We start from the raw sequence: 23,887 nt of genomic DNA, 5'->3' as shown, positions 1-23,887 counted from the left end.
TCTGATTCCTTCTTGGGTTAGGGCTTTTCCCAGGCTGCCGCACCCCCTCCTCTCCCACGCAGTGCACTCACCCTCCCAAGGCGCCGGGCGCCAGTCCCACAGCCCATCATTAACCAGCTCTATGTGGAGATTGGGTGGCGGGGAAGTGGGGGGAGGATGTAATCAGCTAAGAGGAAAACATCCTCAGTTTCTGTGACCCCACGTGAGGGACGGAGGCACCTGGGTTTGAATAGTGGCAATTAGCCCCTGACTCTGGGATTATGGGATGTACCACTTCTGCTGGTGAGGTAGATGTGGAAGGGATTCAAGACCCAAGGGTAGCTGGAGCAATCCAGTGGGCACTGCTCCCAGAGAGAATCCCCCAGGCCCCGCTTCCACCAAGCAAAGCACCTGCATTGCAGGAGGCAGGGGAAACAGTACCGCTGGGCTAACAGTGGCACAGGGCAGGGCACTCAACCCAGACTCAGTCCTCATGCCCTATTGCTGTATCCAGCCCCAGTTAGGGGTGGTGGCTAAGAGTGCAGGGCAAGAATTGGATCAACTGCTCTGCTGCCTCTCTGTTTCCTTACTGAGCCCTCTGACCTGGGTTGCCTCGGACCCTCTTCTGAGTACAGAGGTGGGGCTCACAATGCAGCCTGGGCACTTGAGGAGCTCCTGGTTAATGGGGAGACATATCCCCGGGGCGTAGAGATGAGACGGGACAAGTTCAAAGGACTTCAGTGAGAGCCCGACTCATGTAGGTTCTTGCTGACAGAACAGTTGGGTTTAGGCGACACTGACAAAACCTTTCTAGAGGAGGGGACCCTAGAAAGGGGATTCACTCTTGATCTCACTCTTTTCTTTGCTAGCCAGCCTCTTCCCTAGGTGGACTGGCCTTGGCCTCTGAAAGTGAAAGGCTGGCCAGCCCTGGGAATTGACATTTGCAAAGAAGCTACACTGAGAGAGGGACCTATAATCTTTAGGTCATTGTGCTGACTCAGCAGAGTTTCAACTGGAACACTGCCCCCCCCTCCCCCTCCATGAGTCATTCCTACTTACCACTTAGCTGGTTTCTCACCGGATGTCCTTTTCCTTTCTGCCAGTTTGCAGGGTGGTGGGGATGAAGGGGGGAGTGTAGCATCCCAAAAGATTTTGGTTTCATAGAGGCCCATGTTGGGGAGCCTGCACAAGCAGGGAGGGAGGGGTTAGGCCAACGTAAGCCTAGTGTGCTCCCTCTTTCTCCAGGCTACACCTGCTACTTCTGCCCACCCAACTGAGGGCACCCAAACAGAGTCAAGAAAAGCGTGGGGGACAGAAAAAAAGTGGTCCTTGTCAGAAATCCCTGAGTCTCCCCTTCCCCTGGGCCCTCCTTTTTCCCACCCACAGAGGCCCAGTCCCAGTGTGCTTGTCCAGGGATAGGGGTCTGAGGTTTCAAAGAATGGGAAGAGAAACTGCTCAAGTGGGTATGGGAAGGAGAGCGCCATCCCCTCATACTCTGGCTGCACCCTGCTGCGTGGGAACCCTGTGGCCCCAGCCTAGGATTAGCTCCACAGTGGGCAGGGCAGGAGGGCAGGGCCCTGGGGAGCAGGTTTGTCGGCCACAACTGAGGCGCCTTTGTGTTTGGTTGCTGAGCTCAGGCTTTTGCAGGTCTGTGACGTCTGGGGGTGGAGTGGGGGAGCTCAACTCCTGCCTTGTCAGCTCAGCAGTTCTGGGAAGCCATGAAGGCAGTCCAAACTGCCCAACCCAGCTCTAATGGGGAAACTGAGGCACTACGCACTGGCCCTAGGGACCTGGGTCCCAGACCCTGGAGCTCATAGAATGCTCAGTGAGAATAAAGGCAGTGCTCGAGGTCAGGAAACAAAGAGACTAATTCTTCGATATCCCCGGGATGCAAGAACCTCTCTGCTGAGGATACAGGTTCCCATGGATCTCTTCACCCTTTACTCCTCACCTCTCTGGCTCCTTCCTGCTCTGCACATAGCAGCTTCATGCAGGTACCCCCCCACCTGGGCTCCCAAAAGTCGCTGTTTCTGACCCACCACCTGACACCCAGTTACTAGACTCCAGATGTGGCTCCATCCCTAGCCCACAGGCACTGTGGCTGCAGTATTGTAACTAACATTTATGCCATTTTTCGAAAGGGGTGATAAAGGTACTGAGATTACATTCCAGGAGGGACGCCGCCCAGAATGAGGTCGTGGAGAGTTAGATTGAGAAGTTGAGTCTATTTTTATGGTAGAGTAGGAAGAGCACTACTAGGCTAGGTTCTGCTCTTTTGTGTCCCTGAGCAAGTGAACCAACCCCTCTGTACCCTGGTCTCCTCTATAAAATGATGGATTACATTGTCTATTGAGCTCCAATATGCTTCCATTTTAGTGGTCCCATTCCCACATCTGAGATAGCCTCTGCTCCTCATATAAGAAGGAGCCTGCAGGCAAGGAGAGACTGACCAGCGCTGACTGATTGGGGAACCAGAGAGAGTCCGCAGGGTACTCTTCAATCTCTGGATCCTGCCAATGTTAGCTATGACATGATCAGCTCAAGCGAAGGCCAAGCCTGCTCCTTTCCCTCTCCCACAGGAGCTTGCAATCTGTTGGGAAATAGCGGGGAGATGCACAACAGGAAACACTAGACATACATGCCAGGAAACAAAAAATAACAAGGTACATGTTATACGTATCTTGTATAAATGTAGATATCAGCTAAGTAGGAAGGGATAAGAGTCATGAAGGGTTTCCTCGAAGAGAGAGCCTAGGAGCATCCAGCACGGCACCTACTACTGGCTAGATGCTCAATAAATATTTGTCGAATGAAGTTCCAGGAAGGGAAGGCTACTGCTTCATAGATAAGAGATCATTATGATGATGATGGTGACGATGATGACAGTGATGATGATGGTGGTGGTGGTAATAATGGTGATGATGATGATGACAGCAGCTAACTTTTGTTGAGTATTTAATTTGTATTAAATGCTGCTTCTCTAAGTTTCACATGTACTCATTCATTTAATCCTTATAACAATTTTATGAGATATGTATTATTATAATACCACATGCTACCTTAGTGCAAACTGAGGCATAGAGAGGTTAAGTCATTTGCCCAAGGTTTCACAGCTCAAAGGTGGCAGAAGGAGACTACAGACCCATACTGTTTGGCTCCTCACAACACCACCGTACTGCCTGAAGGGGATGGTGATCAAAAAGCCCTTCAGAGGTAGGAGAAGCTTGAGTAATGTAGGCGAGACACGGCATCTGTTTTGGGTTGTCAGGGCCAGAGTGGTTGGTGGAGAGGCTTCAACTACCGTGAAGAGGGTATGTATAGTCTCCAAGGGGGCTCCCTCAATCCCCACCCCTTCTCCCAGGCTTCCAGATGAGGCTGATGGCCCACCGCCTTCTGCACAGAGGCGGGCCTTGTTCCTGAGTTCCTGCCCCCATCGACCCTTTCTCTCCCTTTTCACTGGTGAGCCCTGTTCCTCAATTGACTAGCATTCTGACCCTGTCTGTCTAGAGTCACCACAGGTCTGCCCCACTCTCTGAAAGCCTCCCAATTTGCCCAACATAAAGAACGAGGGACATTTTCTCTGACCTTGCATCCTCAGACCAAGATGGGCACCCCAAGCCAGAAGCTTGGGTTCTGGGTTCCTAAGCCTGGAGTGAGGTGAGGGGAGAAAGGGAGGGTCTTCAGACTTTTCCAGAGTTCCCAGCCTCTCCCATCTTTGGAACTCTGGATCCCCATCCTTAATAATGCCAAACCCCATACTCCAAGAGCTTCCTTATGCCCACCCCCAGGGCTGTCTCTCCTGACTTTACTAATCAGTGGGCTCTGGACACAGAGGCCAACATCAGAATAAGTCTGCTTGCTCATTAGAGGTCTTCCTGCCCCTGCTTCCCTGCCCTCTCCATTAGTGTGGCAAAGGGGGCAAGGGCCAGGAGAACTCACTTTGTATGCAGTGAGCAGGCACACCAAGTACTTTCATCACCGCCCCACGCCATGGGGTTGCTTCAGAGAGAACCACACCAAAGAGAAGGAAGCAGTCTCATGCTAAAACAGACATGGGGGTGGGGAGGGCCATTTCTGCCTGGTGAGCATTAATGGATGAGAGGTGCTCTCTGGGGTACCAGAGCCCCTTGCAGTGCCCTCCCCGCCCCACACCCAGGCTGCTATTGCTGATCTCCATTCCTGGTACTCACAGCTCTGAGAGTGAGGTCACTACTGAAGATGCCACAAATGAATGTCAGTCTGTATACCAGGCACTGAACCCTGCCTGTCCCTGTACCTGTGAGGAGATATGGGGTTACATCAGACTGGATGGCCTTGTCCCACTGCAGGCTCCACTATGCCTTGACACCAATCCCAAGATGGCTCCTGGTGCCCACACCTCTCCTCTACTCCCCAACCCATACCCATGACCCAAAGCCCTCCCAACTGGCTTTTCCTGGCTTTGTGTGGTGAAAGTTCTCCAATTATACCCACATTATTTCAGCTGCTGGGCAAGCTTGATGAGTGGAGACTGAGGGCAGAGAGCACCCACGTACTCTGCTGAGAGGGCCTAAAGCTTACCTGCTTGTCACCTGGCCAGTCAGCTAAAGTACTGGGCTCTCTGGCCCACTGCCATCACCATAGGACTGTATCTGGGGTGGAGCCACAGCTGGGCTAGACTGCAGTTCAGGGAATCAGAGCCATTGAGATTGGGGAGTCCAGCCTATTCCCTCATTGAGTACGAAAATAGGGTTCAGAGGAGAAAGTTCCTAGCTAAGGTCCCCAAGCAAGCTCAAGACAGTATGGCTAGAATCGAAGCCTCCTCACTTCCTGGTAGGTGTTCCACCATCAGATTCCCACCAGTCTGCAGTGCATCTGCCCAGGGACATGTCAAAACCCATAGACTGGCCAAGGGGACAGCTGGAGAAGTGAGAGTGTGGATACCCCAGGTGAGCCTTGAAGGGCTGTGTGGATATGAGTAGGCGTAGAGAAGGGGAACATAAGGGAAGTTTTTAGAGCATGGCAAGGGCTTGGCTAGAAAGGACCAAAGAGATATTTATTCAGCAAGCATTTCTTGAGTACCTACTATATGTCAAGCACAGGGGATACCACAGTGACCTAGAGAGACCTGGCCTGTACCCTCTTGAGGGGAGGAGTAGAGGGCAGCCTGCTTCACTGATCATGGGCTTTGGAGCCCTCAGAGGAGTGTGTCCTGCTCCCGTGTCCCGCTCCCTGCAGAGGCAAGTACAAGCCCCAAGTTTCCACTCTTGAACCCCAGAATCACTTGGGGAGCCATTTGGGCCATCCTCCTACCTCTGGGTTAGTACAGGACCTGGCATTGATATTATTGATGGCACTCAATAAATTGACTGAGTCAAGTAAGGATGCAAAGACATGATATGTACAAATGCATGGCCAGTGACAGAGCTCAGGAATGAGCTCAAGCCAGAGGGAGCTGAAGATACTGCTGGAGGAGATGGCTGCCCCAAGTTAAGGGGGCTGAGACAAGTTCAGAGTTAAGGAAGCTCAAACAAAACCATTCTAGATGAGATAAGACAACTGGTAGGGAGACTAGAGTGAATGTATTCATTCAATTCTATTGATTGCTCCCTCCTTCTTGTTTCCATTGCAATTTGTAAATATTGTTGAAACAAATATTTACTGAATACCTACTGTGTGCCAGACGCTGGGCTAGGCACTGGGGATACAATAATGTTAAAGACACAGACCCTGCTCTGGACAAGGTCAGTCTCTAGAGGAGTCAGAGGTGTGAACAACCACATTCAAAGGCAGAAGACAGCTGTAATCTAGGTGGCTGCATTCACACAGCTGCGAGGATCAGGAAAGCTCCTGGAGGAAGTAGCCAGATTAGATTGTCCACAGGTGGAGAAAGAGAAAAGCCTTCTAGGGAACTGCATGATCTAGAGTCTGGAAGCATTCCATCAATTGACTCTGTGCTCCTTGGGTGCTGGGACTGAATCACTCATTGATATGACTCAAGTGCTGATAAATGGACTCAGCAAACAGTAGTTGAATAAATGAGAGGAATAAAGGGGCGGGAGGATGAAGGGAAACACAGAAACATGGCATATTCTGAGGGGGTGCTCGGTCAGCCATGATTGGGAGGTGTGGTATGTGGAGAGATGTGGACAAAAAGACAGGGCCCTGATGATGAGGACATCAAATCCCAAGTAAAGGCATTTAGACTTGATTATGAAGGCCACTGGGAGCCAGAGGAGGCTGAGCTTTATGCAGTACCTACTTCTTTCTGCCTGACTGGGTAAGAAGGGGCAAGCCACTGCACTCCAGGGCACAGGACTCAGCTGTGAGGGAGAAGACAGCAGGGGTGGCCACAATGATGGCACTGTGGGCCATTGTGCTCCCCTGGTGCTTCTTGCCTTCTGACACACTTTCGCATCCATCATACCATTTGGTTTTCCTAGCAGCCCTGGTAGGTAGAGACCACTGGATTACCCACCCCATTTGTCAGAAGAGGGAACGAGGCCCTGGAAGGTGAGGCAGCTGAGTGGCTCCTCAGCTGGGGCTGTACTCAAAAAGCAGTGCATTTAACCTTCCTCATCAAAAATGAGGATGTGGATGCATATTTTCTGCAATAGAGCAATATTGATGATATATCACTAGATGAAAGGCAGCTTATGGAACATATATACAGTATGATTCTGATTTTGTAAAAAAAAATAATAATAATTAAACAGATGGTTACATAGATATAAACAAAAAGGTAAAAGAATATTTATTTCCTACAAGATTATCAGTGATATTTCTGAGTAGTGGATTTATGGATTGTTGTCATTTTCTTCTCAGCATTTTTCAGTATTGCTCAGAATATTTTTATAACAAGCAATTATTCTTTCTATAATCAGAATAAAAAGAATAACGACTGCTAGGAAAGACAGACCATGCAGAGGGAATTTGGGTGGGAGCTAGTGCCTGTTGCTGACCGCTCCCTGCCATCTCCCTTGACCAGGCACCCGCACACAGGTGGTCCAGGTGAACGACTCCATGTATGGTTTCATCGGCACGGATGTGGTGCTGCACTGCAGTTTTGCCAACCCACTGCCCGGTGTGAAGATCACCCAGGTCACGTGGCAGAAGGCCACCAATGGCTCCAAGCAGAATGTGGCCATCTACAACCCAGCCATGGGTGTCTCTGTGCTGGCTCCCTACCGTGAGCGTGTGGAATTCCTGCGGCCCTCCTTCACGGATGGCACCATCCGCCTCTCCCGCCTGGAGCTGGAGGATGAGGGTGTCTACATTTGCGAGTTTGCCACCTTTCCTGCTGGCAATCGAGAGAGCCAGCTCAATCTCACTGTGATGGGTAAGCTGGACCAACCCCTCCCTCCTTGCCTGTGCAGAGGCTTGTGGTCTAGGGGCTGGCCATCCTCCATGTGTGCCTCAGTGACCCCAGACACTCTCCTTGGGTTGGCATGCTCCCAAAGCTCCAAGCATGGCACTTTCGGTCCCTTCTAGCCAAGCTGACCCACAGTTCACTAAGTACTAGGGTCAAGGCCTCAGCTATGGACAGAGCAGAGGAGCACTATTCAGGTTGGAGCACTTCGTGGGTGGCCAGGAGGCAGACAGAAGCATTAGACACCATGGTAAGGAAAAGGGCTGCTTGAACCATTTGCCTTGATCATGACAAGACTCCAAGAAGCCCTGCACATGACAAAAGGGGATACAAATAGTAGAGCAGGAAGGGTGGAGGTTAGACATGAAGACATTCCTGTGAAAAGTGCTGGGAGGGGCTTTGGCAAAGCACAGCTGAGCGGTAAGGATGGGCATGGTGACCTGAAGCAAGGCCTGGCAGGTGCATACCCTCCTGGGCCTGTGCATCTTTGACCAAGCACTAGAGCCAATTCCATGGCTCTCTCCCCACAGCCAAACCCACCAACTGGATAGAGGGCACTCAGGCAGTGCTTCGAGCCAAGAAGGGGCACGATGATAAGATCCTGGTGGCCACATGCACCTCTGCCAATGGGAAGCCACCCAGTGTAGTGTCCTGGGAAACACGGCTGAAGGGCGAGGCCGAGTATCAGGAGATCCGGAACCCCAATGGCACAGTGACTGTCATCAGCCGCTACCGCCTGGTGCCCAGCAGGGAAGCCCACCAACAGTCTCTGGCCTGCATAGTCAACTACCACATGGACCGCTTCCGGGAAAGCATCACCGTCAATGTGCAGTGTGAGTGGGGGCAGAGTGCAGGCGGGTGGGCCTCCTGGTGAGGGCACCACTGTCTTTTCCCACTGCTTCCCCCTTGCCAATCCTTCCTCCTTCACTTCTCCTCTCCTGTCACTCTCCCCACCCCCTTTCTTTGCTCACCCTCTCTATCCTTCCTACTCTCCTCTTCCTCTCTCTTGCCAGAGATGCTTTGTCCTCCCTTCCTCTCTTCTCCAGCACTTCTCTTTGCTCAACTTTTCTCTCCTCCTTGTTCCCCTCGCTGCTTCTGTACTGAGAGTTCATGATCTTTACCTTCCCTCTCATTCTTCTCCCTCTTCTGGCTGTTTCCATGTCACTGCCACTTCGATACCTTCACTCCCCGAGGTTCCTTTGCCCCAAGTCCTGCTCTACTGACCTCACCCTTTTCAAACATCAGATGAGCCTGAGGTGACGATCGAGGGGTTTGATGGGAACTGGTACCTGCAGCGAATGGATGTGAAGCTCACATGCAAAGCTGATGCTAACCCCCCAGCCACCGAGTACCACTGGACCACGTAAGTGCTATGCAAGGCCACCCACCCCACCTCCAGGAGCCTTAGGTAGGGAGGAAATTAGGATCTAGGCTCAGGCTCCTCAGTGAACCATTAGAGATACACTCCCAGCATGCACACACACACCCTTGTTTGACAGCATCAAGGTCACTGGGACAAACCATTCCACCAGAGGGGGCTTCCCTTGTAATCTGCCTCCCTTCTTCTCCCTAATAATTTTGTCATTTTCCTTTGGTGATTCAGTCTGAGTCACTGCCACCACAGCCCCCAGTATTTATTTTTATCAAGGTGTCCCCAGGGAAGCTGGCTTTCTGGAGCATTCCAGATCTTTCTTTGTTCCTATTTCTTCTCTCCAGTACCCCCAGATTCTCAGGGAGAAAGCAGCTGTCAGCCTAGAATGCCTGTGTTCATGGAGTGCTTATCTCATATGCCATCATCACATTCTTGGCTTCATGGTCTTCAAGCCTGGCCCTTGAAGGGTCCTGTTCCCCTTCAGCCAGTGCTGATGGCTTGAGCCAGAGTTCTTTGCAGGGAAGGGTGGATGGAACACACAGAGAGAGAGGGGTATAGGGGAAGCCAAGAAGAAGGTTGACACAGGTAGCTGGAAGACAGCTGTGCAGATTGTATCTACACTCCTTTATCCAGGAAGTAGAAAGCATTGGATACCCTAACTATTACCTTCTACCTCTTGGAACAAAAAGTGCTTCTGAAGGTGTGAATAGGCAGGGCCTGCTTGCCAATTTCAGCTCTGGACCGAAGATTTACTAGGTCTCACAGCATTATAGCTTTGTGACATTGGGGATCAGGAGGAAGAAGGAAGGTCTCCTATGTTCTGGAAACTTCCGAGATGCTCCCAACATGGAAAGGCCTGTGACATGTCCAGCAAGAACATAAGATGGTGAAATGGAACATAATTCCTAAACATAGGTCACATTTCATTGGGTAGCTTTTTAAAATACAGATTCCCAGGCTATGGCCTTAGAGGTCCAGTTTCAGTAGATCTGGGATTAAAACCCAGACATCCATATTGTTAACCAACTACCCAGGAAACCAAGGACCAACAACCAGGAGCCATGAGTATTAAAACGAGCACTGTGCCAGGAGTCCAAAAATCTGGCTAAAGCTCTAGCTCTGCCGCTTACTAGCTGTGTTTCCTTGGACTTGAAACTCAGGTTTCTTATCTATTAAATGGTACCTGTAGCTATGTATTCTATCTACTTTTTGGTGCTATGATGATTAAACGTGAAATGCTGAATACTATAAAACTGTCAAGTACAAGAAATTATTGGTGTTGTTGTTTTTATTCTTTCCAAGATAGACCCTACCTATGAACTCAGCAGAAGGTCTGGTAGGCTTAGAGCCAAATGGGTGACATGGGGCAACCTCCTGGGGCTAGAGAGTCATAATTCTCTGCCATGTCTCCCAATCCCTGCAGGCTGAATGGCTCTCTCCCCAAGGGCGTGGAGGCCCAGAACAGAACCCTCTTCTTCAGGGGACCTATCAACTATAGCCTGGCAGGGACCTACGTCTGTGAGGCTACCAACCCCATTGGTACCCGCTCGGGCCAGGTGGAGGTCAATATCACAGGTAGGAAGCTGCACCTCTTCCCTGCCTCTCCCCACCCACTGCTTCCTCCATTTCCTACATCCCCCACCTTTGGGTTGTTTCACTACATGAAGCTCATGTCTCCTTTTCCTACTTCTCATTCTCCCTTGAACTCTAGCCATTGGTCCAGCTTTGCCTTTCTCTTTCCTCTGTTTAAGGCTATGTGTGAGACAGTCAGGGTGACCCCCAATCAAGGGGAGGAAGTAAGTGCTGTTTATAGCAATGCTGTTGGTGGTGGGGGTATTGTTAGAGCCTGCTCATGGGTCTGCCAGCAGAAGTCACCATGTGATGCTCTCTTGGTGGAGATGGGTTTGCAGGTGGAGCTCATCTCCAAGCTCTGCTCCTGCAGTTCAGGAAACCCACTTGGGTGAGGTTGCCTCAGTAAGGATGCTGGAAGGAAAGCAAAGATATAGAGCAAAGCCATCATGATTGGGGTGTGCCTTTCCTCTGAATTGCTGTTTTCCTTGCATTTTTCTCTCCATCAATGCAGATGAGGAGATTCAGCCACCTGAACTTCCAGGGCAAAGGGGAGACATAGGCTAGAGTGTTCTGCAGGAGACCTCACATGGGACATGAAAGGAGCATGGGCTTCAGTGTCAGGCCGGTGAGGCTCTAGACAAGCCCTCATCTTAAAATGGGGATAATATGAGGTGCCTTGAAGGGTTAATTATCAGACTTACACATAATATAGGCCAGGTACTTAGCATAGACCTGTCTGCCAATAAATGGCCTATGTGCTATGATTATCTTGACTTCTGTTGTGATCACTATTAATGGAAAGGTCAAAACAAGCTAACAGTGGGGTAAATTCCCACCACAGGCTTACAACTAGAAGAGGGACTGTCTTTAACATTGTACCTAAGCTAGGCTCAGGGTGAGATAGTGACAGAAAGAGCCTCCTAAAATGGAAAATAGCATCATGCTACTGCTGAGATGGGCAGAGACTGACATCAGAGGGTGTGTTACTTCCTACTTTCTGAGGAAGTAACCTCAGAAAGTTGGGCCAGGTTCAGGGAGAGGAAGTTGGGCAGGGGTTACTGGGCTCCAGGTGCAGGACTTGGGCAAACCCTGAGGCTTCATGAACTCTGAGCCTGTCTCAGAAGTGAGAGACCTCATTTGTGGGTACATTCAAGGGACAGCTGCAGAAAGAACAGCCCAAAGCTGTCCAGGGGCTGCACTTACCCGTCCTCAGGGCAGTTCTGTCACCTCGGTCACCTGGGGTCATGGTGGAGGGTAGAGCCACTTGTCACTTGCTCTTTTCTTCAACTTCCTGCCCTTGGCCTTCAGACTGCTTAAAGGCCTGGAGAAAGTTGAGGCAGCCCCTTCCCCAGGCTAGGGTTTGGGGTTTCCAAAGGTTAGCAAGAAAGGAAGGGCCCCAGAGTCCTACATTTTTCCCTTCCTGGAGAAAGTTTGAGCAAAGCTCAGTAAGAGCCTCAAAGGTACCCAAGCTCCATGGGGGCAGGTGAGGGTAAGGAGTAGTCATAAGGGAGTCTGGCCACCCCACAGAGAGGCCTGTCATAAGAGAACAATACAGACTTGGCTTGAGTGTATTCACATAATAGCTCCTCCTCCTGGCTGTGTGCCCTTGAGCAAGTCCTTTACCTCTCTGAACCCCACTTTTCTAGTCTGTAATATGGAGCTAATCATACTTATCTCAGGCTTCTTACAATCACACTAAATCCATATTCCACTGCCTGGCACATAGCGGGAGCACCCTACATGGTGATACCTTCCCCTGATGGTGGACCACCCACGCCACCACTGTATACTGCCTCCCTCTCCACTACCCAGGCTCTCCAGGGAAACTAATGATTGGGAAATCAGGGGAAGAGGCCAAGAAACCCAGGAGCAGCATCCTCCCATTGACCCTACTCCCCAGCATGAATGGACCAGCCAAAGGCCCTGCTAGGCTTATTGGGCTAAGTGGTGCTGCTCATCCTAGAGGAAGGACAGGGAAGTCAAGCGTTCCTTCTCCTAAAGCCCAAGAGGATGCAGGATGACTTATCAGGAAGTCACACCAGGTCTAGGAGCAGGGAGGAAGACAAGGGGATACTTCCCAGGCCTTGGCTACAGAGAAGAGAGGAAAGGAAGGGAGACTGGGTGCAGAGGTGGCCATCTCCTTGGGGGTGATTGCAGCAGTGGTGCCCTCCAAGTGGTCAGTGGTCAGGACTAGGCAGCTTTGCAGTGGTGCAGTGGTCCAGGATACACATGTCTCTGGCCGGGGCCAGCCAAGGCACACAGCATGCCTTCCTGTGCTCCCTGGAATTACAGAGTAGGACAAGAATGGTAACCAAAGACACACACACATGGGCCTTGAATAAGGGTCTTCTGTTGTTGGCAGGCAGGAGCCATGGAAACATGGACATTCACTGAATCATTGATGGGCCCAGGAGCTGTTTAGCTGGACATCCCAAGGGAAGGTCTTTCAGTCCCCTTAGGATTCAGCCGGGAGGCCTGAGCCTTTTCAGAACTGTTTGTTCTTGTGCTCATGGGCAATTTCCAAGCAGCAGCAAACCCCACCAGCCTTCACCCTGTAGTGGCTAGTTCTTGTCACATTCTCTGGGGGCTCACTCTGAGGGGCACAGCCATGCCCTGTGCTCCAAACTTCACTGGTCTGGAAGGAATGATGAGTGAGACAGTTAAGTGGAAATTTAATTTTTCACTCTGGCCTTCCATTCAGGTAATAGTTCTGCCCTGGGCTCATATGGAAAGAGAAATGAAGAGCAGTTGGGGCAGGGGCAGAAGGGGTGCAGCAGGGAGTGTGCCAGAGACATGTGTATCCTGGACCACTGCACCACCAACACAGACACACTTTGGCACAGACTTCTCCAGATCCCAGATCCTGGAGGAGGTGGTATTTAAATTGTTTCTGTGAGGATGAGTAAGTGGGCAGTGATGGAGAGTGGGGGTTCCCACACAGGGGAAGCGTGTGGGAGGAAAATGGAAGTAGTGGAACGTTCTCTCTGGTGGCCAAGGGGGGACTCTGAAAGGTTCTCAGCAGAGAAGCAGTGTAGCAAGGCGGGTTGGTTTAGACTGACTATTCGGGAGGCTTTGTGAATGGCACAGGGGAACTAGTTAGGGGCTGTACAAGTAAGGGTTTCCCTAGTGGAAAACGAGAGCCTTGGGCTGTGGCCATGTGGATGAGAGAGCAGAAGAGACAAACGCACCAGAGTTTCCATAGGGTCCTAGGGCCCTCCTAATGAGGAGCAATTTCATGGGATTTGCCAAGGAGTCGCAAAACAAACAAGTAGAGGTAATGCCAAGGGTGAGTAGGGGTACCCAGGTTGCGACTTTGACCAAACTAAAGAGGCTAAGTTAGACAGCAGCTGTCCCTGGGTGGGGGTGTCAAGAGGGGCGTGACCAGGCCATTTCCAAAGCTGAACAGGAAAGCAACTAGGGTATAGGATGTCTATCCCAATTCCTATTTCCAGTGACATCTCTGGCTCACCTATTGGGGGTGATCGCTTGGGAGTGAAGATAACAGTGTTTGCACTTTAGGCTGGGAGTTCTTCAGACCAAGGATTGGTGGGGCTTCAAGGTTCATCTAAAAGGGGTGGAGGGCCTGTGAATGTGTATGCTGGGCATGAGTGTGGATGTGTTTCTCTGAGTGTGTAAATGTGCACCAGCAGGCTGGTGAGCAACTGTCTGCATGCTGAGTGTGCAAATGGGAGACCATGGCTGTGCTGTGGGCATATGTGCCTTTCACAGATGGCAGTGTGCTAGAGAGTCCATGAAAAGGCAGCTGCACCCTCACCCTGGGAGGATTCCGTTCTCCTTAGCTCTATGAGGCCCTGTGCAATGGTCTGACAGATGCACAGCCACCGCAACTGCTGGAGGAGGAGAAGGGCTTCCCAGAGTTTGACCTCAGGCCTTCCCATTCTCCCTGCAGCCTACTGCACTGAACGCTGGGAGGTGTAGTTCTCACAGCTTCCTAGCTTTATCTTCTGATGCTCCTGCCTGTGTTGGTTTTAGAGGCAAGCTCAAATATTCTTTTTGACCCTAAGCTTCCTTCAGGTCCTAGATTCAGACTATAAACCCTAACTCTTCACTCTATCTCAAATCCATCCAAAACCCCTGCCCCAGCCAACCTACGTGTCAGGAAACCAGGACCCCAGAGGAATGCAGAGCCCCCACTGCCCCAGATGGGAGGCTGCAACCCTTCAGGAATGGGGGCCCAAGCTGCTCCTTTTGTAAGAGGATGTAAGGGATGCAGGCTGGACCCCTGCCAGGACACCACCACTCAGCTCCTCCCAGCTGCAGCTCTTGAGGCTCTGACACAAAGACAAGAGCTACTGGCTGAATGTGACAGCTGGAGGGACAGAGGGGGAGGGGTGTGTGTGCTCCATTCCACCCTAAACAGCCCCCTCTGCTTACGAATTAATTAGGTCTCTGTATCTACTCCTTTCTTCTGCACCCTTACTTGGCATCTTCACTCTGAAGTCTGCAATGCTGGAAGGTTATCTTAGCCATTCTTCTGCTTCTACGCAAGCCTGGCCCTAAAGTGGCCAGCAACCTCTAGTCCCAAAAAATCCCCAGGGTAGAATAAACTTCCTAGGACTAGAAAAAAAAGGTTAAACAGACAGGCCTAGAAGGGAAAGAGACCCAATATCATCCATCCCCAAGCGACCATTCCACTCCTCCTGTCCCCTGCTCCAATGAAATGAGGTCCCCAATGCATGCATTTATTTGAATGTCTCCTGAATATTTGCTCTGCTTAGAGCAAGGCTCACCTCTAAAACATAGCCTCAGCTTCATAGAATTCATTCAACTAATTTTTGAACTCTGGCCATGTGCCAGGCAGTCTAGGTACTTGGGGATACATCAGTGAACCAAAGGCTCTAGAGCTTATGTTTTAGCATGGGAGGCCAGACAATAAGAAATACATAAAATATATTTTAAAAATTACGTGGTCATTTTGAAGGTGATGTGGAGAAAAGAAGAAGAGGAGGGTAAAGAGTCTCAAGTGCTATGGATAGGGGTTTGTGAGCTGCTATTTTAAATAGGGTAGTCAGGGAAGGCATGGGTGAGAAGGCAATATTTGTGCTACGCCCTGGAGGAGGTGAGGGAGTGACCATGGGGCACCCAGAGGAAGAGCTTTCCTTCCAGCCTTGCAGAGCAGCACTGCAAAGGTCCTGAGAGTGCCTGGAGTGGAAAAGTGCAAGAGATGAAGTCAGGGGTGGGGAGGGGGGAGGCACAGATCACATGAGCATTTAAGCTCCCCAGATTTAGCAGGATCTCTCTGGCTGTTGTGTTGAAAATAGTCTATAGAGGAAAAGAATGGAATCAGAGAAGCTAGTTAGGTGGCTATTGCAATAATCCAGGTGAGAGATAGTGACTTGGATCAGGGTGGTGAGGATGGAGATGGTGAGAAGTAGTCAGCTTCTAGATTTACTTGGAAGTTGAATGTACAGACTAGTTTGGAAAACCAGCCAGTCTCATGAAACAGGTAATACTTAAACTCCACCATACTGTGATTAGTGACATCCAAGAAATTCAATCTAGTTGAGTGAAATGTAAGAAAGCTTTATTTTTCATTGGGTTTCTGCTGCCACACAAAGCAGGAAAGTACATGTAATAGAACTTACACTGTATATTATTATAACACACTAAATTGAGTCAATCCCAATCATCATGAGGCCACCATTCCTTCAACCCATGTCATCATTTCTGCAGAAAAGAACTTTAGCCATATGAACACTGGCAGAAGGACCAGAGCCAATCATGGCTAATTTGCATTTTTTACAGGGTGTTTTATCATAGGCTCTACTGTAATATGTCAGTATATGATTAAGGGAATATACCAGAATGAAAGATACAGACCATCAGTATGTAAAAATTCTACAGAAAAAAAAATTAGTGTGAGCTGGAGAAGAGAAGGCTGTACAAAGAAGGGACTGAAGAACTGAAACAGGCAGAAGGAGAGGCATTCCGGTTAGGATGCACACGAGCAAAGGACTGCAGTAAAGAATCAACTTGGACAGCAAGGACAATACGTTAGCCAAACCCAAGATCAATTTGCATTTTGGAAGCTTTGAAGGCCAGACTGGCAGGTCTAACAGGCAGTGGGGAAGCTATCGCTAGTGTTAAGAAATGGAGTGTGTAGTGTACATGGTGAATTAAACCTGTGACTGTGGATAGAGTGGCTAACATGGGACAGAAACCAAATGAAGGTGGGAGATTCAGAAATCTACAACAGTAAAACCTGGCATAAAGTGACAAGACATTGAATAGGAAGAGCCAACAAGATTTGATGGCAGATTTTGACCCAAGAGATGAAAAGGGAAGAGTCAAAGATAAACGAGGTTCTAAGCTGGAAAAGTAGACAAAGGGTGGTGGACGTTGTGGTACTGAATGGAGAGGCTTTGGAGGGAAGATACTGAACCAGGTTAGGACAGATGGATTTGGGATGGTGGAGAGAATTCCAAATGAAGATGTGCTAAAGAAGAGTTTTCAAAGTGTGTGCTCAAATGCTAGTCCTGTGAATGGCCCTTGAGTCAGGAAGGGTAGGGTTCATGCTTTGATAAATTGGGGAACACTGCATCCTGCATGTTCCTCTTAGAGGTCACAGTATGCATGAAAAGGTGAAGGGCTCTGATGCTTTGTCTAAACCAACATTTCCTGAAGTGTTTGACTCCATTATTTTTGTTGGCCCTCTGAGCCAATGACTTGAGGTTCCATGAGCCACAGTTTGGGAAATATTGTCCAAGGTGCCTTTGGAGATAAAGTCCCACAGTTGGTGAAAGCTAGATACCTGACATGGTTTGGAGAGCCAGCAGGATAAAGGAAACTAATGATATTGAGACGAGGTCTGTCACTAGAAAAGAAATCAGAGAGTAAGGGCTGAAGGTCCAAGGATGGAGCCTTCAGCCAAGTGGCAGGAGCAGAGAGAGATGGCCCAGCAGTGCAGCCAGACAGAACACTCAGAGAAGAAAGGCAAGGATCAAGGAATTCTTGTACTGGAAGTAAGGGAAGCCTTTTCTAACTCTAGGCCACAGTGCTCTCCTTCCCCTGTACTCCTGAGGCACTTCTCTGCCAATGCCCTTGATTTCTGCATGCTGCTTTATCTCTAAGAGTGTCACTTGGTTCCCCAGCTATGCTGTGAGTTTCTTGTATCCCATTACTAGCAAAGTAGATGCTCATACGTGTTTGCTGATTGGGTGGATGAATGGATGGAGCAGGTGAAGAGAGGAGAGAGCATTCTAATATGGGTGAGAACTGAAGAGGTAGCACACAAATCACAAGTACAGGAGAGGCTGGCTGCCTTGGGTAATTCTTGTGGAGGCAGCTCCCACCTCATGAGAAGAAGGCAGTAAACAGATGGAACCTGGTAAATCAGGAAACCCTTGAGATTCCAAAGAAACTGTTCTGAAAGTAGGCAGTGAGGACAAATATTCCATAAATATTTATTGAGCAGCCACTCGGGGACCTACACTAAGGACACAGTGGTGACAAGTGAGGAGCTGAATCTTCAGTGGTTGAGCTTCTCTCTGCCAACTCCTGCATGTGGAAAGGCCAGGAACAGGAGCATCTGGGTGGTCCCAGCTCAGCCACGTGACTGGAAAAATTGCCTCCCTTTCTTTGGCCCGTGTTTTCATTAGCCCTTCCAGCCTGATCTGCTGGAAGGTCTTTTCCTCTTCTCCTCTAGAATCTCTGCCCTGCTTCTGCGTTCTGTAGACAGCACCACACACACTTACACACATAGACAGGCCCCACCTCTGGGAGAAGAGAATGTCTCGGGAGGAGCAAGATTCCCATGGAGTGAGTGAGGCTGAATCAGGGAGTGAGCTGACAGAAACCGAGTCCCAGAGGCTGGAACATATACCCAAATCGACCCTTTACCTTGGCCTGAAGAGAGGAGAGGTAAGAGGAGGGGAGGTCAGCCTCTAGGCTTGCCTTGTACCTGCCCACCAGCTCCTCCTGACCAAGGCCATCTGTGGTCTCCAGTGCCACCCTGTGGTGGTGCTGGGAACCACCTCCTTCAGCCTCACCTTGGCCCCGCCTTGGCCTCTGGCAGGGCCCCTACCCCTCCACCCCCATAAGGAAAGAAGGAGGGCAGCATTGCCCAGGGCAGAGCAGTACTCTGGCCAGGCCCCACTGGCAACAAAAGTCACCTAACCAGCCTTCTCCCCCTTCCCAAAGCTTCCTTTCTCTTCTTTTTCACCTTTCCTGCCTTCTTGTTTCCACTTTGTCCTCAAAGAACATATTTGTACAGACACACTCATCACACCAGCACAGGCATATAGGCTCACACGGCAAGGCGTACGTGCCTGCACATGTGCCCTCTCTGTGTACTCGCCATCTTTACTGCATACTCCTATACTCTTGTGCCCCTTTTCTGCATGGCGGTGCTGAGCATCTTATGCTCACATCTCAGGCTGGCAGCACCCTTGGCCCCACCTTGCCCTGCAGGGCCAGACTGCAACCAAGAACCACAGCCCTGGTTTCTGGCCTCACGGGGTCAGCACCTGGGAACCCATCCTCTTCCCTGTACCCTAGGAGCAGAAGAAATCAGATGGGCGCCCAGTGACCAGCAGGTGTCGGGCAGAGAGGCAATAGTGACTTTTGCACAGGTTTGACATGCAAGAGAACCAACATTGCATCATTGGCTGGTGGTCTTGGGCAAGTTATTTAACCTCTCTGAGCCACATCTCCCTATGTGTTAAATGGAAATTAATAGCACACCTACTTTACAGGGTGTAATGACAGTGACTGCATCTAGTGGACACTAAGTCAAGGGAGGCTAGCACCTGTGCTTCTTGGCACTTCTATTCAGAGGGAGCTGGGCTGGCACCATATCTAAGGAGAAAGTCAGTGTGGAGATTCTGGGCTACATGATTGTCTCTGCCTCTCCTCTCTCACTCCACCTACCAACACTGCTGCACATTGGGCTCCTGGAGGGGTGGGGTGCTGAGGGACCTCTGGAATTAGACCTGTCCTTGGGCCTTGGTGCCACTTCCTAGCCTTTCCCTCCCCTGCCTCCCTCGCTTCCTGCCACTGACCAGCCACTGACACTGTCTCCTCCATCTCTTTTCTTCACCCAGAGTTTCCCTACACCCCATCTCCTCCCCAACATGGGCGGCGCGCTGGGCCGGTGCCCACGGCCATCATTGGGGGCGTGGTGGGCAGTGTCCTGCTGGTGCTGATCGTGGTTGGCGGGATTGTGATGGCCCTGCGCCGGCGACGTCACACCTTTAAGGGTGACTACAGCACCAAGAAGCACGTGTACGGCAACGGCTACAGCAAGGCGGGAATCCCCCAGCATCACCCGCCCATGGCCCAGAACCTGCAGTACCCTGATGACTCAGACGATGAGAAGAAGGCTGGCCCACTAGGAGGAAGCAGCTATGAGGAGGAAGAAGAGGAGGAGAGTCGTGGAGGGGCTGAGCGCAAGGTGGGCGGCCCCCACTCCAAATATGATGAGGATGCCAAGCGGCCCTATTTCACGGTGGATGAAGCAGAAGCCTGTCAGGACAGCTACGGAGACCGGACTCTGGGCTACCAGTATGACCCTGAGCAGCTGGACTTGGCTGAGAACATGGTTTCTCAGAACGACGGGTCTTTCATTTCCAAGAAGGAATGGTACGTGTAGTTCCCTCTCCAGAGCCTCTGTGTGCTCCCCTTCTCCCCAACCCCCACCCGCACGCCCCCTGCCCACCCCGGACCACGCAATCCTCCAGGAGCTCACAGAGACTCACCCAGCTGCCCAAAGCCAGCCTCAGGCTCCCAGGGAGCCTGGGAGCCCAGGGCAGATGCGACCTAGCTTTGTTTTGATTTCCTCCCTGTCTCCAGTCCTACCCATGGTGTCGTGTTCACTGTGGCTTTGGTGTTGCTGTACCTCTCCTCCCCAGCCACAGCTGCCTGCCCTCTGTGCAGGGAGCCCCGTCCTCGTCTTGTGTACCTGGGCATCCCTCCAGGTTTGGGGAGCCAGCCCTCCTCTACCCCCCAACACTGGAATTTGTTTGTATTTTCTCCATTGGGGGTGGGATGCTGAAGGGCTTCCATGAGAGAAAGCCCCATCCCACCCCCAGATGCTGCTCCTCTTTTCCCAGGAAGAGGGAATCTAACACCCCCCACATGAGCTGACACAGCCAGGAGTTTGGACCCTGGCCTAGACAGCAGTCATACCCAAGAGATAGGGGATGGGTTGTGGCTTCTCCAAAGCACCCAGGGTTATCTAGTTTGTTAACTGAATCAAGTTGAGGACCCACCTGGGGCCTTGGGCAATGTGTTTTCCTGGCGAGTTGTTTTTACATTTTTTCTCGCCATTGGCCTGCAGAGTGAAGCTGGCCCAGCTCTGGCATGGCTCTCCTCTTTACTCCTATCTCCTCTCCACAGAGTGGGACACCAGGTGGACTCTGGCCCACACTTCTCACACACCTTGACCGACACAGACACATACCCACATGCACACACACACATACCGATCGTATGTGCCCCTGCATGCTCCCTGGGGTCACATGCCTTACCCAGGCTGGACAGTGCCCGAGGCCTGCCCCATCATGCTCCACTCTTCCCCTTCCATCTGACAGTGGGGCAGCCTTCAGAATCTTCCAGGAGAGCTGAGACCAGGTCCCCTAGGATCTCGGGCCGGCCCTAAACTGCTTCTTACAACATAGAAGTTTCTCATATTTCTCCTTTTCCATCAAGTACTAGCAACTCTGAATTCTTTTGGGGAGTCAGGGCTGAGATCCCAGAACAGATATGTCTCCAGGAGTTAGAGGTGTAGTAGTGAAAGCTCTGCAAATACAGTCACAGACTCTGAAGGGTGCAGGTGGCACCTCGCCTACAAAGGCCAGAAGTGCAAGGGGCATGGGGGAGCCAGAGATCCTGAGTCAGCCTATCCTGCTTGCCACTCTCCATTCCCTGCTCAGCTCTGTCTGGTCTCCATTCTGGATGAGGGAGACATTGAGAAGCTTTCCCTATGAGGTATAGATCCCCCCTTGAATAGGGCTCTGGTTACCTCTGAGTCACCCAAGACTCGGTCTTCCCATCTTTACAGTGGAGGAAGGCCCCTCCCAGCCCTCTCAGTTACTCCAGTTCAAAGTGCCTCAGTTCCTCCATCTGCCCACCCGCCCTCTCCCAGCACTCTAGATGGGAAAGACCCTGGGATGGGAGAGGCAGCTTTATGCCCATTAGGATTTCTAGTTAACTCAGCCCAGGGTGTCAGGGGCTCTACAGGATGGCAAGTGTGGAGGGGAATGGGCAGACCACTCTGTGCCCCATGGGCACTACCCTATCCCACCAGAGTCTTCTCAAGGGAGTTCTCTGCCTTCTGCCCTATTCCTCCCCTCCCTGGTGCTGCTATGGGACTCCCAGCCAGCTCCATCTCTGCCCTGGCAACCCTGAACCCACCAGCTGGGCTGCCCTTGCCTGGCCCCCCCGCCCTAGCCCCAGCCCAGGCCACCCAGTAGCCACGTAGCAGAAATCTGAAGCCATGCCAGCCCTGGGGCAGCTTTCCCCTCCTGGCATTGGGGGTACTGGATGGAGTAGAGTCGGGAGAGAAAATTCTGGGGTCTTTCCAGCCATAGGGCAGAGGGGCATGGAGGAGCTGGGCTGCTTCTCCCAGCAGTATTAGTGTCCCCCCAGGGCATAGAACCTTTTCCATGTTACATCACTGCCCCATCCCACCTCATGCCACTCTGACCCATCTGCCTGGTCCCTTTGCGCCCAGGCAGGAGGAAATCCGAGGGGTCTGCCCGACAGAGGCATTCTCTGTCCTCTTGAAACCACAAGACTGAAAGGACTCCTCCGTGTCTCCCTTACCCTGCATTGCTACCTCCTAGTCCTCAGTTTATGATGTACTTAGGAGGTCCCCAGGCCCAGCCAAAGCACGAAGTCCCCCTTAAGACACTTCCACACCCTCCCCCCAAGCAAAGCACAAATTGTGGTGTTCATGCCACATGCATGGGCCCCGTGGGAGTTCCTGCCTTGCCAGCAGCACAGCAGCAACATGCCCAACAGGGTAATTGCTGCTCAAGGCCAAGAATGGGCATGAGGCAAGGGGTGGCACTTGGGCCTGGTGAGATGGGGTTTTCTGTGCCCCAAGTTTGTGGGGAGGTAGGCACTGCTGCTGGGCCCACAGACACAGCCAGCTGGCAAAGAGGAGGTCTGGCCCAACAGAAAGATGAAGATGTTTTGCTTCTCTTCCATGACACCAGCCTGAGCTAAGTTTCTGCCCTTGCTGGAAATGAAATAAACTTGGTATTCATTGTGCCAAGACTTCTCCTGGTGTCATCCTGCCTCTTGTTGCCCTCCTCATCCTTGCCCACCCCCTACTCCACCTATACCCTTATTTCCTTAAGATTTTAATAGCGTTCTAATGTGTAACAGAACCATCTGAGTCCCTTTTATCAGAAGTATCTGAAAACAACACAGAATCAGTGAACACAAGCATGCAAGTGCAGCCACCTCAGGCCCAGCACACGCGCACACAGGGGTGGGGGGTACTCACACCTCCCATAGACCGAAGCACAGGCGCCCCAGCACAAGCACAGGCACACACTCACAGACACACAGACACAGCAGAGGAATGGGCTGGTCCTGCTGAAAGCCCTTGAGGAGAAACGATTTCCCAGTGCTCAGGCCATAAGAGAGACTCACAGGAGCCCTGTCTCCTGGGCATGTGCTCCTTCTGCCAATCCCCTCCCATGTGCCCAAGTTACTGGTGCAATAATTTTTCTGCCATCCTCCAAGCAGAGCAACCAGGGATTAGGTAGGTGTGGGCAGCTCACCTGGGACGGAGAGCTCCCAGGCCTCCTGGGAGCCAGACAGGAAGTCTGACCGCCACAGTCGCCCTCTTCTAGTGAGCAGCAGGTGGGTCTCCCACACCGCACACACCCACAGGGAGGTGTGCTCAGGGCCCGGGGGGCCCAGGCTGCGTGCGAGGGCTGCTGCAGCCTGGCTGCTGCCGCCGCCCACAGTACCCCCTGCACCACTGGCGCTGCTCCTCCAACTCGTGCTGAGGAATGGGACTTTCGACTGAAAAAAATACTTCTTGTTTTTTTGTTTTTGTTTTTGTTTTTTGTATAAATGGAAACAAAATCCAGCAGAAGCTGCCACCCTTCCCCTCTGAGTATGAGGCACAAACTTCAGTTTCTTTGTCACTGGTTTCGTTGTTGGTCCCAGGGATGGCCCAGCAGACTCTCCTGGTCCTGATCCAGGGGTGTTTGCATCACCCTCTTTTACTTGTTAAAAAAAACTGATGGGTTGACATATGTACTGAGGGAAAAAAATGTACTTTTTTATAAATAAAGTGTTTAAAACAACGCTGGTTGCATCGTTCCACTCGTCTCATCTCCCTGGAGTGCTGTGCCTTTCCTTCTCCACAGACATGGGGGGGGAACAGGGCAAAGCTGGAGATGTGGCCAGCACTGTAGTGAACAGAAGGGAGCCTCCACCCCATGCCCAGATTCCACAGTTCTGGGACGGTGATGTAAACCCCTGCAGGAGCCCCAACTCGCCATCTTGCAAGAGCTCCAAGGGAGAATGTGAGGGTCCAGCCTGATTCCTCACCCATGATTTACAGGTTGCCACACAAGAAGGAAGAGTGGACAGCAGCATTGGGAGGGCTTAACTTCTGCAGGCACAGACAGGGA

The 23,887-nt window shown here is 51.3% G+C and overlaps 1 protein-coding gene across 1 annotated transcript in view; it reads left to right on the top strand.

The window, feature by feature from the left end:
- NECTIN1 (nectin cell adhesion molecule 1) overlaps nt 1-23,558 on the top strand; it is a 66,470-nt gene extending 42,912 nt beyond the window's left edge. The window contains exons 2-6 of the mRNA XM_039866660.1: nt 6,947-7,297; nt 7,858-8,160; nt 8,573-8,690; nt 10,123-10,274; nt 19,334-23,558. Coding sequence (XP_039722594.1) covers nt 6,947-7,297; nt 7,858-8,160; nt 8,573-8,690; nt 10,123-10,274; nt 19,334-19,881 — 1,472 coding nt within the window. The 3' untranslated portion in view covers nt 19,882-23,558. The remainder of the gene's footprint in view (nt 1-6,946; nt 7,298-7,857; nt 8,161-8,572; nt 8,691-10,122; nt 10,275-19,333) is intronic.
- The last annotated feature ends 329 nt before the right edge of the window (nt 23,559-23,887 follow it).

Source organism: Pteropus medius, unplaced genomic scaffold, assembly GCF_902729225.1.
Source record: "Pteropus medius unplaced genomic scaffold, Ma_sr-lr_union100, whole genome shotgun sequence".
Classification (NCBI taxonomy): domain Eukaryota; kingdom Metazoa; phylum Chordata; class Mammalia; order Chiroptera; family Pteropodidae; genus Pteropus; species Pteropus medius.
The sequence above is the reverse complement of the archived record's forward strand: the minus strand, read 5'-3'. Positions and strand labels throughout refer to the sequence as shown.